This window comes from Schistosoma haematobium, chromosome 4, assembly GCF_000699445.3.
Source record: "Schistosoma haematobium chromosome 4, whole genome shotgun sequence".
In the NCBI taxonomy this organism is placed as follows: domain Eukaryota; kingdom Metazoa; phylum Platyhelminthes; class Trematoda; order Strigeidida; family Schistosomatidae; genus Schistosoma; species Schistosoma haematobium.
Window position 1 is genome coordinate 6,224,398 of NC_067199.1, and position 16,033 is coordinate 6,240,430.

The 16,033-nt window shown below is 33.7% G+C and overlaps 1 protein-coding gene across 1 annotated transcript in view; it reads right to left on the reverse strand.

Annotated features, from left to right (window-relative positions):
* EXOC4 (Exocyst complex component 4) overlaps positions 1-16,033 on the reverse strand; it is a 46,418-nt gene that overhangs the window by 22,121 nt on the left and 8,264 nt on the right. The window contains exons 8-15 of the mRNA XM_051215527.1: positions 15,717-16,014; positions 10,822-10,970; positions 8,426-8,573; positions 7,510-7,581; positions 5,615-6,181; positions 3,238-3,440; positions 2,105-2,229; positions 458-531 (exon numbers count right to left, since the gene is read on the reverse strand). Coding sequence (XP_051066051.1) covers positions 458-531; positions 2,105-2,229; positions 3,238-3,440; positions 5,615-6,181; positions 7,510-7,581; positions 8,426-8,573; positions 10,822-10,970; positions 15,717-16,014 — 1,636 coding nt within the window. The remainder of the gene's footprint in view (positions 1-457; positions 532-2,104; positions 2,230-3,237; positions 3,441-5,614; positions 6,182-7,509; positions 7,582-8,425; positions 8,574-10,821; positions 10,971-15,716; positions 16,015-16,033) is intronic.

Consider the following 16,033-nt stretch of genomic DNA (forward strand, 5'->3'; position numbering starts at 1 on the left):
ACGGTAATTTATCCACTTTCCAGAAAGATGAATAGATAGTCAGATATATGTAACTTGCAAGATATATTTATCCCATCCTTTGCATTTGTTGTAAAATAATGTAATATAGACTTTGGTTAGGTTCACTCAGTACCCTCAGTAGGTCCTTTGATGAAGTGTTGCAAATATTTACATGGTTGGGTTCATATTCACAAGTGAATAAGACACGCCTAACGCAATAATGAACTTAAGCTTGTTGAAAGTCAGATAATTAGATAACTAAATGGCGTTTCCATGAAGGCCCATTTGAGTTTACTTAACTTAAAATCATATTGTTCACAATTAATCGGAAAATATCATGTATCTAATCGTTTAATGAGTGCAATATAAAATTTAATTTATGTAAAACATATGAATATGTTCGTGATCGAAAAAAATACAGCGAAACCAATCTTGAATACAATGAGAAAGTACTTACTAAAAGAATTGGTCTATTAAGATTCAGTTCACGTTCAGTTTGTTGAGATACAACAGATGTTAAAACGTCTGGCGCTGTGACAGTTAAAAAAAATATTAAATCGGAGTTTAAAACAAATATGAGTTTTAGGAGATTCAATGATTCTTCGAAATTCAGACAAAATAAAACTAAACTCAGTATCGACTTCTTAGCGTTTTACTAACCTATCGTAGCTGCTTCCTTGACGCGATGGTAAAGGTTGACTTTCTTGACGAACCAGTTGGGGTACACATCAGCTGGAACACTCATTCTTTAAGGTCTAATGATTTTAGGTGTATTGTCTAGAGGTTGATGACACTAAAAGCACTGAATTTAAGACCCGAGGGAGGAATCTCAATGAATTATATACTAAGGTATGTTGGAAAGTAAGGTTTACCTCATAAATCACCAAACACTCAAACGATGCTACCTTACCACAACAAAAAGGGGTTAGAAAAGTCAATCCTTAAAAAACAGAACGCTATGTTTCATCATAGATTTCTGGTGTTTATGACAAGGTCCTTAAAGTATAGAGTTATCATATCTGAAACTACTCACGAAAAGGTGATTCATATCAGATACCAACCAGTTATCCTTTGTGCAGTCACGACCTCAGGTTGGAAAAATCACTACTCACCTAGCTTCCCTTTTAAGTCCATCAATAATAAATATCACTGAACACAGTAATGATAACTGCTAACATGCTGCTGATAGAAGTTCAGCTTGAACTCTTTCACCATTACTTTTAGAAATAAATGAAACAAGACTGACTATTTAGAATTAAATAATTAATTCTTTGAAATAACATTTGTATAAAATCAAACGAACGTTTATATTTGACTGTAGACCATACAATATTAGTCTGATCACTTTCCGAGTGAGTAATTTGCTAAGAAGATAATATCATGAAAGTCTACATGAACCCCCAACATACTACAGTGATTATATAGGTATTAATCACAACTTGGGATTAATCTCAAAATATTGATAGAATGGTTGATTTAACGTAAAGAAGATTAGTTTAAAATTTTTTAGCGGTGACAACCAAAGGAGCATGTTGATACTTTTCCTTCAAATTAATGCAAAATAAGAAACCACGTAAAATTACATGTATATATGCTTGTCATTTATGAAAGAGTTCGAAGCATATTTCGTGAGGATTTAAGCGTTTGCTTGATGCTTACTGATAAAAATTAGCCAAAATCGTATGATTTGATGTTACGCGTTGTGGTGTCTTTCTAAAACGACTGTGTCATATCGACCTAACGATTGACAAAAACATTGTAAAACCAAGTCAAGTAAGGTATTAGATGGTTAGAAGAAAACCTTGAACCTCCAATTTTGTGTTAGTTAGCAGAGGTCAGTGATCTTGAAGGAATTGATTTAAACCTGCATCACTTAGCTTCACATTTTGAGATGTCACCATTGAGTCAGTTGGGCGTTGACTCAGTTCCTGTCAGGATGGAGATATTTAGAACCCATTGATTGTTAAATAATAACCAATATTATGTTTGTCTAGTCCTTCATTCCTGATTCAGATCTATCGATTAAGTATTATATATAACAATATAACAAGAAATCGAATCAACTTACACTGGCACAAGAACAATATGAAAGCAGTAAACTTACAATTAAGTGATTTCTGAAGTTTATTACGTAAAGAAGAAAGTTTTCCAGGTAGATAAATAGTTTCAATGAAAGTTTTGAGTAATGTACGTAATTGACATTGTTGACGGTAATCATTGCTTGTATTACTGAAGGTGAGATGATAAAAAAAGATTAGAAAAATATTTTTTAGAGATTACAATGTGCGACATGGAGTTAACCATCTAATCGCTTCATATTGAATAGGTTACAGAAGCATTCTGATTTTTTTAACGCCTGATTATCAGTTCAGAAACAGTTACATCATTTCAAAAATGTATTATTCTTTTCTCACTCGTCATATTTTCTTCCGAGTAATCAGGTTAGTGTATAGAAAGATAATGTATCAGTATACAATCTCGGATACTGCGTATCACAATAGAACGTTTTGGAATTAACGTAAACAAAAATGTGGACCGGAAGCAAATGAAGCAATGGAATACTAGAATGTTCAGAAGATAAAGAAATTGGTAAAGATGGAATACAACTATATAATTAAGATTGAATTTAATCTATGTGATCAAAAATCTCCAACCAATGATTACATTTATTTCACATATTATAACTGAATAATCTATCACTAGTCTAAGCATCTCTCATCAACATTCAAAGAGACCATGAGTTATTGTAATGATTTTGCTTTGGAAACCTTTAAACGGTTTCTCATGTACTCCTATTACAGTCAGTATACGGTAATTGGACATACACAATACATATTTGAACAAATTCACCCTACTATATTTCACCACCTCAGTAGTTAATTTATTATCCTTGCAGAACAATATACACCTAGTATTTGTAATAGAAAATCGATTGCTCCATTAGTTGTCGTAGACTTGTAAGCTATGCTTATCTTCTAATTTCAACAAAAAAATTTTTGAAACTGCTAAATAATATCGAATAAGCTTTCGGGCAAAAGACCTTCTTCTTTGACAGTCAAGCAGATATTCCGTGCTCTAAAGATGCTCATCCAGGTGCGGAATAGGCTCTCCGTCGCCTAATCCCCCTTAGACTCATTGCCGTATTTCTATCAATCAAAAAGATACATCTATGTAAAAAACAGACCACTAATTAGTGTAAAACTAATATAATGTAGAAGAACAATAATTCAAACTTACGAATGAGTAGAGGACACAGAATGTAGATCAGAAAATTCAGTATATTTGATCATTTCCCATTCAACAGCTTCAATGAATTCCATAACCATTTTGTATACACTTAATATATTATCACCAGATGGTCGACAAGCTAACGGGTAAATTGGAGCTGATTTCTCTGTGAGATTTTGTCCAGACTGAGTCTCAACACCTGGTAAACCTGACTGATTAGGATAAACAAATTAAAATAGAAAATAGTCAAGTTAAAAAATTTGGATAAATAAATGTAGATTAACAATGATGAATTAAAAAGGTTTTGCTTGATTGAACTATATAGTCGGTGTTCCATTTAGTTGATAAACTGAAACTAGGCAGCAACATGGAACCTGCCACATATATATGCATCGGTTCAAGTTACCGGACCATAAATAAATTGTAATAAATTCTAATTTATTGGTTTTGTGAATTAAACAAGTCTGCAAAATTTGTGAAAGCTATGTTTATCTTTACTTCTTATAATAAAGCATCTTGAGAAACAACCATTTTAATGCATTAACAAGTTTATTGATGGGATTGATTTTCATGATAGACAAAGAGTTTATTATTTCGAGGATTAAAGGAAAGACTAGATACACATAATACTGGCCACTATTCAGTGATTAATTAATGCTATTCTCCATCCTAATGGTCACGATTTCCAAGTGTTCTGATGTTATCATGCAAAAGACACAGAGAACAAAGAAGAAACACCTTAAAGAAAAAACTAATCAAGATCTCAAAACCACTCATGGAAGAAAACACAAACAACTGCGTGATCAATCTATCAAAACAACCACTAACAAATACGGAAGAAAACCTGCTCCAGAAGGGATTAAACTACAATACAAGCGACGCCTCAAAGCTGGAGTTCTTCGCAGCACTAGAGTCATCACTCAAAACTTCCGGAATCAGTGAAGAAACACAACAGGAAATAAGGCAAACTATAGTACCGATAACTCAACAGGTGAAAGAAAACAACCAACTGACTCCACAAGAACGAAAGGCCTTGAAAGAACTCAGAAATAGAAAGGATATTGTCATAATACCAGCGGACAAAGGACGCACTACAGTAATCACGGATAAAGAAGAATACGTCAACAAAGCCGAAGAACTACTCGAAGATAAGAATACATACAAACTGATGGACACAAATCCCGTCAAAAGATTAATTAATGCATATAACTCAGTCTAATATAGGACTTCAATTATGGCCCCAATAAATCTAAGACTGTGAAACTAGGTAACCTGGGTTGAACTAAACAGGAAGTACAATTTTCCTTAAAATTGCAAGTAAGCCTTGCTGATGAGTTCCAGCTAGCACAAAACCTAGGTCCAAGGTATCTTACGAACTGTTTTTAATTACCTAACACTAAATCGAATCCTAGAGTTTACAAAAACTAACATTCATATCAAATAGAATTGACACTAATTTTACTATTTATTACCAATCGATGAATCTATACAAGAAAATTAAATATAGATCACTTAAACTAATTTATACATTTGTTTTTTCTTCTTAATGTTGAGAATAATAAACACTGTATCCTTGAATCAGTATAATACATACAGAACAATAAGATGCTCTAATGTAAAGTGCTTATTATCACATGACATGCTTACACTATCTACAAATGAATGAATCTTGATAACCTTTTAGCGTGTATTCTCAGTATTGATTATTGTTGAGAAAATTTTATTTAATACATTCCAAATAATTAACGTTTGAGTTATATTATTGTCTAATAAGAATGGACCAATATTTAAATAACATGGAATTATGCAGATAAAATGCTAGTTACATAATTACAGATTTCAAAGAATTATTAATCAGAAGGGGTTTTGTGGAGATTTTAGTAATTTCAATAGTTGAAATCATAAATCAGTTGAAGCTAGGCCACGATAGAAAAATGGCCGTCCAGTGCTTCTAGGTTTTCTATGGTAGTCTAGCTTTAACTGACTCATGATCTCAACTATTGAAATTATTAATCAATTGTTATGAATTAACAACTGATTTAGTGTTTATAGCGAAAACAAACTTTTACAATGGTTCGTATAGTGGATAGCAATGTAAACTAGACAGTATATTTCGTCTTATTTCTGATTTATCAAGTGGATACATCTGGACTACAGCATTGACATTTACAATTAAAGTTGAACTCAAAAACAAGTGATTCAAATTTGGCAGAGTTGTTCACTAAGTTACTGATATGTAATTAGTTGCTAGAAAAGCATGTTAAGTTTTTGAATTTTTTTCTAATAGACACTAATATTATTTAACGTACCACACGTTCGAATCACTCTTATGAACCGTTTTAGTTAAACTGTTATTACAGTAATCGAATACACTTTGTAGACTTACCATTGCACGGCTTTCTGATAAATATGTAGATATTCCAAGATAATGTGATGAATTAGAAAAGCTAAATAATGGCACATTACTTTGACCTTGATTAGTAGCAGCAGTTGTATTAGTGGTGAAGTTTCCACTTCCAATATTACCAATATGGTTTGACATAACGTTTCCTGAGATTGTGCCAATAACAGACTGAGAATCTCGTGTATTAGTAATATTTCCAGGAGTAGTATTGGTAGAATTAGCATTAATAGTATTGGCAGTAGTAATTGTAGTAGTGGTAGTAGAAGAAGCAGCAGTACTATTACTATTACTTGAACTTGAAGTTATTGATGCAAAATTAAATGCTCCAATTCGTTTACGACCCATTAATGCATTTAAATCCACTTTTGATAGATTTAATGAAGCACTAGAATTATCGCTTCCTGGTGTAATATCCCCTCCACTAAGAAAACTGTTTCTACCAGTTCGTGCTTGTAATTTAAGTAAACCATTTTTATTTGATGAAAGTGATAATTCATTTAATTCACTTGGTGAAATATTATTTAAATGTGTCAATAAAATACAATAGACCTATAACAGAAAATAGAATAATGAAAAAAGCAAGATTATTGTGTACGTACGTACGTACGAAGTTCTACGTTGTTATTGACTGATTGTGTAATTTATGGAAAATGATGTGAACAACTGTACCTTGAATACAAAATAGTTTATTGATGAAGTTGAAGTTTTTCCAAACTAAGAAATCCGGAATATAAGAAACGTTTTCAGTTGAAGTGAGTTTTAAAATGATAAAATTATCTGTCTACTCATTACTGATAATACAATTTTATTAAGTTGTAATTTGGCCATTTACTCAACTGACTTAATATTGTATGGACTCCCACAAATAATGTATTTTACTGTGACATTGGATGATGCGGATTTGAATTAAACAAGAAGAAACAATTAATACGAGATGGTGGATACAACCTATTGTGATGAATGCCAACCTGGAGCAAACGCAAGTTCAAGGTTCTATGGTGATTGCCTCTGATCGCTCAACAAAACTATCTCATAATGTGGTATTATCTGTACAAAATGTTGTAACAACACGATAGCCATAATCTATGTTGGTAATTGAGAAATTACTTAGGTTTAAGATAATTATTCGAATTAACCCGATATTCCATTTCATATATTTTTCTATTGGTTGATTGTACTTGTTTAAATCGTGGACACTGAAAATTTGAGAAAACTATGGGTAAATAATTCATTGAAACGATCCCAGTTATTTATTTTCTACACTATCTAAATAGTGCATTCATTGTACAAATCGCATGTATAAGCTTCCATTTATTACTGCTTTATTTTACCTCTTATATCATACTGTTAGGACCCGAGAAACATAATGAATGGTAACTTTGGGATCCTTTTATGGACCAATACTAAACGTATATTTTTATCGTATGATTGTTAAGTAACTAAACTATTCATATTCATGTTCCTCTTATTATAAGCTTTATTTTGACCCATAAACTAGTATTATACGTTTTACCATTCTTGAGTTATACCCAGTATATTAATTACTACCTTGCTCATTCACAGCCACATCTGGCTAATTCTTTTACAAATGTTGTTTCATATTTTATTGGTACGTTGTGGTCTGTTTGATTGGTATATAAACTCAGTATGTTTGAAATATAATGATTCATATCGCAGAGGCTCGGATTGGTGTTCTGGACTTAACTGGCTGGGCTAGGCGGGTAGCAGGGCTAATCAGAACTCTAGGCTGCTCATACGGGTTTGCGTGTCATTGGTCCGATTGATAAGTCAATGCTCTCTAATCGGCGGTCACAAGTTATAACACATACTTAACAAAAAATCAGATCCAGAAGAAAATGGTTGGGCTATTTACTTACTTCATATTGCACACAAGACCAGATATAATGAGTAGTTAAACCTTGTAATTCTGTTGAAATCCTGACATGTTTCTTGACAAGAGAAAGAATAGCATAAAAATAAGTATTTAAGGACGCTAAGCGAAAATAGTCAACAAAGATTGTTTATATGATCAACACTGTATTGAAACTAATTAATATAAACAAGAAAACACTAAAATATTCATATCTTGAAACAGAATTGTTTGAATATAATGGAATCAACACAGGTGAGGACTGATGAAATGTTGAACATAGGATCCTAGATAAGAAATTATAAGTCAACTGATGAGGCTGTAAATCATTATCAACTGAGATTATTAAAATTTGTAATGAATGCTCAGTTGTGACATACTTAGAGATAATAACAGTTTATTAGACCGTGATCTGTAGAACTGAGTTATTCAGTTGCAAAACCCCAGCTGTATTCACCATAGATAATTTTCTTGAATAAAGAATCTCATTTTCCGATTGCGACTGTCAAAAAAGTGAGATGCAACAAAACTTACACAACTTATCAACAAGATACAATAGTTAACCAGGTGTGAAAGTGATATGTCCATCAAGTATAAGCCATGATTGGCTATTGAGTATAAACAGACATAACTGTAAAAGACACAGACATAATAGATTATTTTATCTTGTAAACTACAGCTTTGCTTCTTCCCTGTTTTCACTCCATATTTATGCCGTTATCCATTGCTGTTATTGGTAACTGTCGTTTGATCGCTGGCTGGAACTCAAGAACGTGTCTCACGTGGACGAGTACCTACTATCTAGCGTATCATCGATGAAATCCCAACTTTAACATCAATCAATAATTCGTAAGATAAAACTTAAAATAAATCAAATGAATGGTAATCAACAAAAAAGAAAAAAACGAGAAAAAAAGTATCACCTGTTTAGCTCCATTCAAAGTACGTAAAACAAGAAGGCATGCTCTAGCTTGCATAAATAAAGCATCAAATACTAATTCCAATAATTTGATCAAATATCTAGGTGAATTAATTTCTGACAATGGGACAGTATCATTTTGAGCAATTGCTCTGTGTGGAAAAAGGTTTTTGTAAAAAAGAAAAACAAGCTGAATACATTCATAAATATATATGTGAAAAAGAAAACAAAGCCAAACTGAAATTCTAACATATAATGATTGTGATTATGACATTTTACATCAGTGCAATCGGCAGCACCTAACACAAACACGTTTAGAGTAGTGTAAATAATGGTAAGTTAGTAAGTTGAAAGGATGACAACAACACGAGTCCCATACTAGGACGAAACAACTGTTCAGTGCTTCCAGGTTTTCAATATTGGTCTAACATTGATCGGTTCATGATCTCAATCAAAACTCAACAAATCTCCAAAACCTTATACTGGTAACAGGATATGAATCAAATATCGAATAATAAAGTATGAAATACAAAGATCGATTTACTTTGAAAATCAAGAATTCCCTAAAGTATTTAGCCATTGATTAAAGTTTGTTTTAATTGACTTGAACAAGGAAATCATCAGTTACTTACATGATACAGATAAATAGTAAAAGACTTCATAGATAAATATCGTTCTGGGTATTATGAAATTCCTTCAATATAATGACTATTTGAATTTCAATACAATGCATGAATTCATCTGCGATAAGTCAAGCAACTGTGAAATCGAGAGATCCTTGAAGATTCAGACATAAACAGCGCAAGACAATTAAATCATTCACTTATCCAAGTCAATTTAAACGAATAACCCTATGGAAAAACTTTATTTATCTATTTAAACACATAAAAATTGGTACAAGGAGGCACCAAATAGATATGCACCACATAAATCGTTCGGTTTATGTGAGGGCTGGGATACTGCCCGGGTGCCCAAACCGAAGCAGGTGGTTTTCTTAGGGGACCACACCCGGGGCCTTCAACCTAAAGGTCTAATCCACAAGGTAGTGGAGTAACGTCAGGAGATGTACTCCTATGGTAGCCGGTAACGAACAATAGGTTCATATGCCAATTGTTCCCTCAAGATCCTAGAGCTCATAAGCACTATTGGTTTGGAATCAGGGTTCTTCAACTCCCCTAGGTATACGCTCCACATCCACCAACCCTGTTAAAGCGCCGGACATTCACTTTTTGTCTTGTCAATTCGGTAAATAACACCTCTCGTCACGAGAAGGCAGTGAGTAGGACTTCCCTGGCAGTGGTTGTATGTACGTGGCCATGTGAGAGCATTTCGAGAGGGAGGGCTGACTTTCCCCACTCTCGAGCGAACCAGGGTATTTGGGGACTGTAATGATGAGCAAGTTATTAAAGCACACAGCATCGCACTTGATATTCATTAAATCAATTTCAAGTGAGAAGAAATATATAGTTCCCCATAACAGTTTTAGGAAATTTATGCACCAACTGAAAATTTTGAAAAAAAGGACCATTTAATACAGGTGCAGTAAATTTACGATATTTACACTATTGAGTCGCAAACAAAGAACCATTAGTCTAATGATTTTTTTAGTTTCCATAGACTAGGTAAGTATCTACAGGTGAAACCTGTTAAAGTCAGAGGGGAAGTAGCAGTTTGTTTAAGGTCATAGATATCCCAAGCTGAGTGATTAGTGTCAATCATTACGAAACCTAGGTTCAAGACTTCCTATTGATTGAATTTAATTAATATTTTTCTAAAACATGGTGGACAGGATCGTAATCGACAGATACATTGATAAGTCTAATATATCAACACATACAAAAGGTCTACAGAAAAAAATCAGCACGAATACAAGAAAACATAAAGACAAAGCTCACGAAGACAGCCTATCACAAACGAATCCATCAGAACGAATCGATATAAAACACTTTTGGAATAACTGAAAACCTTACTTAAGCATGACGTAGACGATGATGATGTCTAGAATAACAATCAAAGCTCCGTAGTTAAACCATATAACCTAGAGATTATAATACTACAAAAACAAAACGATGTCAAATCATTTAGATGAACGAACATACAGTAATTTGACCGATAGAATCAGACCAACGATAAAGCTTATACTACTATGGTATTGGTTATTACACCATGACTGATAATCGTTGTTCAGTGATATTAGTTCCTAGTGAAAACTATTCTACAAAGAAGCATACAGGATGAATTACATTACCAACGTGACCATACATAATCTTTTGACGAGACATCAAACAAGTTTCACATGGAATAACATAAGAGATTAAAGTCTCAGTTAACTATAACAAGTGCAGTATTTTTTTAAACAAAACATCATTAACATATTTTTCCTTGGTTTCATTTCCCTACCTGTTTTCAATTGTTTTACTTAATTTCAAAACAATTGAACGATGAATTTCACCAATTAAGCCTTGTCCTAGAATCAATGGTGCCGTAAACACATGACCAGTTCCAGCTATTTGTGAAATATACGATTGAGGACGCCAATCACCTAGATACTTATTGAAAAAAATTTAGAACGGAGAGAGGATATATTGAAATGTTTGTTATAAAATGATGAAACGATAAGTGAAATTACCAAACTTTGGAAGTATTTATACATTACTAATATATACTTTCCAAGCATTTAGTTTATAGGATCTTTATATTCCTTTAATTATTTCATTTAGTTTACTAACTGATATCATATTTTGCTGTCTTCAAGTCACAGTAAGCCTATTTTTTATATTCATACTGTATATTTCTTAGTAAAGTACATTTGGTGATAATCAGAGTGGTGGCATTTGTATGAAACTTAGACATTGAACTTCAGTGCTGACGAGGTGAGCCAATCAGTCATCAAATGAGGTCATTGTTATATCCTAGTGAAGATTGAATTACGGGTAACTTTTATATATATATATATATATATATATATATATATATATATATAAACTTCATTTGGACCTATTGGATTGGCAAAGTATTATGATTGAATAAGTTGTATTTCGATTGGCGGATAAATCACGCGCCAACTAGACGGACTTTAAGACACAACAGTCATTATGTGCCAATTAAAAATCTCCTGAATGACAAATGCATTTTATTGGTCAAGGAATGAATTCATTTTCAAAGGAATAGACATTTATTTGATTAAGTTTGACCCAATAAACTCCCTCCCCTGCTCTTAGTTTTGTCGCTTAGTTACCCGTTTGTGGGAGGGGGTTGAACAGCACTTTATGAGGAATGCAATTCATTGTATTCACAGATTCACTATTGTTACGCATTTAACTGAATAATAATCATTGTAACCAATCTATATATAATTGCACTAAAGTGTCTTGTAAACTTACTCTTGTTTAGTTTTACCCAACGAATCTTTCCTAATAAGATTTCTCTTTTAGAGTAGTTAAAACTAAACGAGAAGAGAGTTGTTGTGTATAGTATCAAGGTTTGTGTTAGAGTTACAGCTGTTTATCCTGCTCCATAACAGGATGGATCGGTCGTCTTTCCATATGTTCTGGTTGGGGCTTGGAGACAGTTCAACGTGGGTCAGGCTAATAATCGTTAGTATAACATGTCACTGAGTTAAGGCGTCGGTATTATTAGTTCAAGTAAAGTAGGGAATGTCATAAACCTTATTAAATGATGTCAACTATTATATATGATAATAGGAGATGGAAACAGTGATTCACAGTTTAATCGACTACGATCTATTTAATATCGGTACGTACAATTTTGGGTTATATCTGCAATACCTACGTGTGAGATATCTAAACAAGTTAGATACTTGTACAAAACGTTTTGTACCACTTTCAATTGTAGTGACGTACCTTTGAATATCTACATGGTAATCTCTGTTCTCAATGGTAAGAAGATACAAATTACAGAGGTTCTCGTTAATATTTCATTCAGGTTAGAATTTTATATCCTTTATTTTCGAACTACATTTTAAGGAAAGCCTTATTATTTACTCGGACATGGTCAAACTGATTTTTCTCGGTTATCGAGTGGTAATAAAGTGAGCTGTACGTTAAGTGAGTGAATGGGAATCGAAATAGAAGACGAGATAGGAATAGAACTAATAATTTTGTTGTCAACAATACTGATATAACTATATTTCTAAAACATACACCAAGAGATTCATTTGTTGACTTAAAATACACAGATGATATAGTTCTGTATGGTGAAGACGTTGACAAAGTACAGAGTCTTCTGACCAACTTAGGAAAAATGCAGGGATGTGGTTCTCACCCGGCAAATGTAATATGTTACTTCAGGATTGGCTTGCGTCACCTGAATTAGCGATAGAGAGTTAATTAGTTGAACGCATCAACTGCTTCACTTACTTTGGGAGTTTCATCAATACCGATGGTCTGGTGTTTGACGAATTCTCGGCAGGGATTTAAAGGTTAGATTGCTTTGTTCCTACTTGCGTCACTTGTGGCATAGGCGAGATATCCGTCTTTCAACCAAAAAGGAGAGTTCACTGAACAGCAGTTCGCTTCGTTCTACTTTATGGTTGCAAAACATGACCATCAGTAACAGAGGATACTCGTAGGTTACTAGTATTCGATCATAGGTGTCTTCGAAACATTGCTCGTGTATTTTGGGACCAAGGAGTAAGCAATGTCTGGGTTAGGAATAGAGCACTAGGTAAGGATGGCAAATCGATTGATGAGGTAGTAAATCTTCATCAACTGAGGTGGTTGAGACATGTGTTACGTATGCCTAACCATCGCCTACCTCGACAAAGGGTTGTCTGGTGTAGTAGACTGGAAGAAAGCTAGTGGCGGCCAAACCAAAATATGGCATCAATCCATGAAGTCAGTGACAACTGGACTTGGCCATGATAATAGGTGCAGACCACTTGGTTGGAGCCCGCATGATTATCGTAACAAATTGTTAGACTTTGAATGACATGGCTCGAAATCGCTTGTAATGGCGCAAGTTGCATCAGTTCTTTGTCTTCCCCGAAATCCTGATATTCTAAATTCCTGATATCTTATTTGTTTTCATTTCGCCAATCCATGATTTCTTTTCGAGTCATATATTCGATGTCTAATCTTTCTTATTACAAATGATACTGTTACTACCTCAACTATTCTAAAATTTGGCCTGACAACTTAATTTCTCTGCGCTAATGGGGTATAATAGCTTGAACCGATGTCCATACGTACAGGTTCTTCGTTGTGACTGACTATCGTTAAAACAGCTAAACGTATTAGCAAAGCAGTACAAACTTCTCTCATGTTCTTCTTGTCACTCAGTAAGCACTAATGTCAGATGTTCACAATAACTGACCACTGAGCAGTGACACTGTTATATTTGTCTAGTTCATGATACTATCAGGCCGAACAGCCCAGTAGTAACGTCTCAGATCACACCACTGGATGGGATGGATTTGAATACTACAAATAGTATCAGTTCTTTCAGATATCCATTACTGATGAAGGTCAAATAGTACAAAACCTAGAACCAAGGTATCCAGTTGATCGTCTTCGCACACATACACTTACGCTTTTTACCCCTCATGGAGGAACATAGGCCGTCCACCATCATTCTCCACCCAACTCTGCCCTGGTCAATCCTTTTCATGTCGACTTCCAATTCTCGGTGCAGTGTGTTCTTTGGTCTTCCTCTTTTCCGTTTCACTTCAGAATTCCAAGTTGGTGCTTGCTTCGTGATACAGTTTGATTATTTCCATAGTATATGTCCTATCCTCTTCCACAGTAAGCTGTTACTGATGGTATCCGGTCAAAGAATGTTGAATATCATGTGTAGATGATTGTTTATAAATACTTGCACTATTTTGATGATGGTTGTCGTAGTTCTGGGAGTTCCAGCTCCATAGAGTAGAACTGTCTTGACGTTATTATTGAAGACTCAAACTTTGATGTTGGTTGACAGTTGTTTTGAATTCCATATGTTCTTCAACTGTGGGAATGAGGTCCTTGTTTTGCCAATCACTGCCTTTACATCTGCATCCGATCCTCCTCGTTCAGAACTGCTTACTCAAGGGTGATTGTTTCGGTGTTCCCTGTGTAGCATTTAAGGATCTTGCTTTTCCCCTTGTGCACCTTGAGGTCTACTAATTCAGAGGTTGGTGTTACACTGGTTATCTTCATCTACATTTGTTGGGCACATACACACAATTAACATCAAATATTTACTGCGGAAATTATTAAAAAGCTATTCAGTCTTTACAGATTACATGAACGTTGAGCAAAATTAGTTTTAATATGATAGTCTCGTCACAATCTCGAAAGTTGATATGGTCAGAACAATTATTCATCGTAAACATGAGGAACAAAACTCTTAGTAATCTTCCAACAAAGTGTATATAACTTTTATCAAAAGGGGATTTCATTTAGAAAAATAAAAACAATATAAAACAGCCATCATCTGACAAATTACTTGTAATCTTTTCGAAAAAAATCATTGACCAAAAAGTTAATAATAATTTTAATGATATTAATTATAAAATGAAGTTAAGGTAAAAGTACAACATATTGAAAAATTTGAGAGACCCAATGAATAAACACTGCCTAGTTACGAAACAATTATCAGCAAAAAGCCTTACTATAACAGTGGAATAATAGCTTCGATCTTAATAATCAATCTTCATATGTCGAATTATTCTTTGTAGTGAAGAAGAAAGGTTAAGTTTTGCATATTAGGAATCGAGCTAGTGCTATGATTCAAGGTTATCGCCCTATAGAGTTTTTATCACCCATTGAGACCAGCGATAATGCAAAAAGGTTAGGATTAGGTATTAAGAGTGAAGCTGGAGTTTTGAGATGGGTTTACAAATTATTGTTAAAGTTTTCATCATGAACTGACATCAACTATGATGAAATACATTGTGACTCTTCTGTTTATAAACTTGAGAAACTTAAGGTTCTGATATAGAGTGAGGGTAAGAAAGGGCGAACAATATCTAGCTTCACTAAACACTCTTAATCACGAAATAAATGACATTAGGTAATTCGACACACATATCGTGTAACTTAGCTTAAGCACCATCTGAAATCCACTTTATTGTTGTATAATAGATATTTTTATTGATTTCAAACGTTTCAGGGACTAAATATTGCCAATTTTCACTTGGTTAATAATAACACACGTTATCTATCACTGTACTTTAAACTTTGCGCAAAGTAATTGAGGTGTCATCTCATTTTCAATTAGTCAACTCAAGACCGTCAGTATATTATACTTTTACCACGATTAGCATAAAAATAATACAATACAATTTGCCTAACCTGTGGTAATTTTTGCAAGCGTATAAGACAATGCGTTACAGCTACAATTTCACGTATCCAATCAGAATGAGATAAGGCACTATTGTGTTGCTGATGTTGTTGAGAATCAACTGTGTCATCATCATGATGTGAAGCTGTTACTGTAGACCGTGCAATCACTGTAGCCACTGTTCTAGGTTCTTTATATAGATTCGCATCAACTACCGGTTCACTGACTGATGCATTATACCAATCAGATAATGGTAAACTAACAAAATGTGTAACAGCAACTTTATTCAGTGAATTGATATTTTGCAAACTATGAATATATAAATATA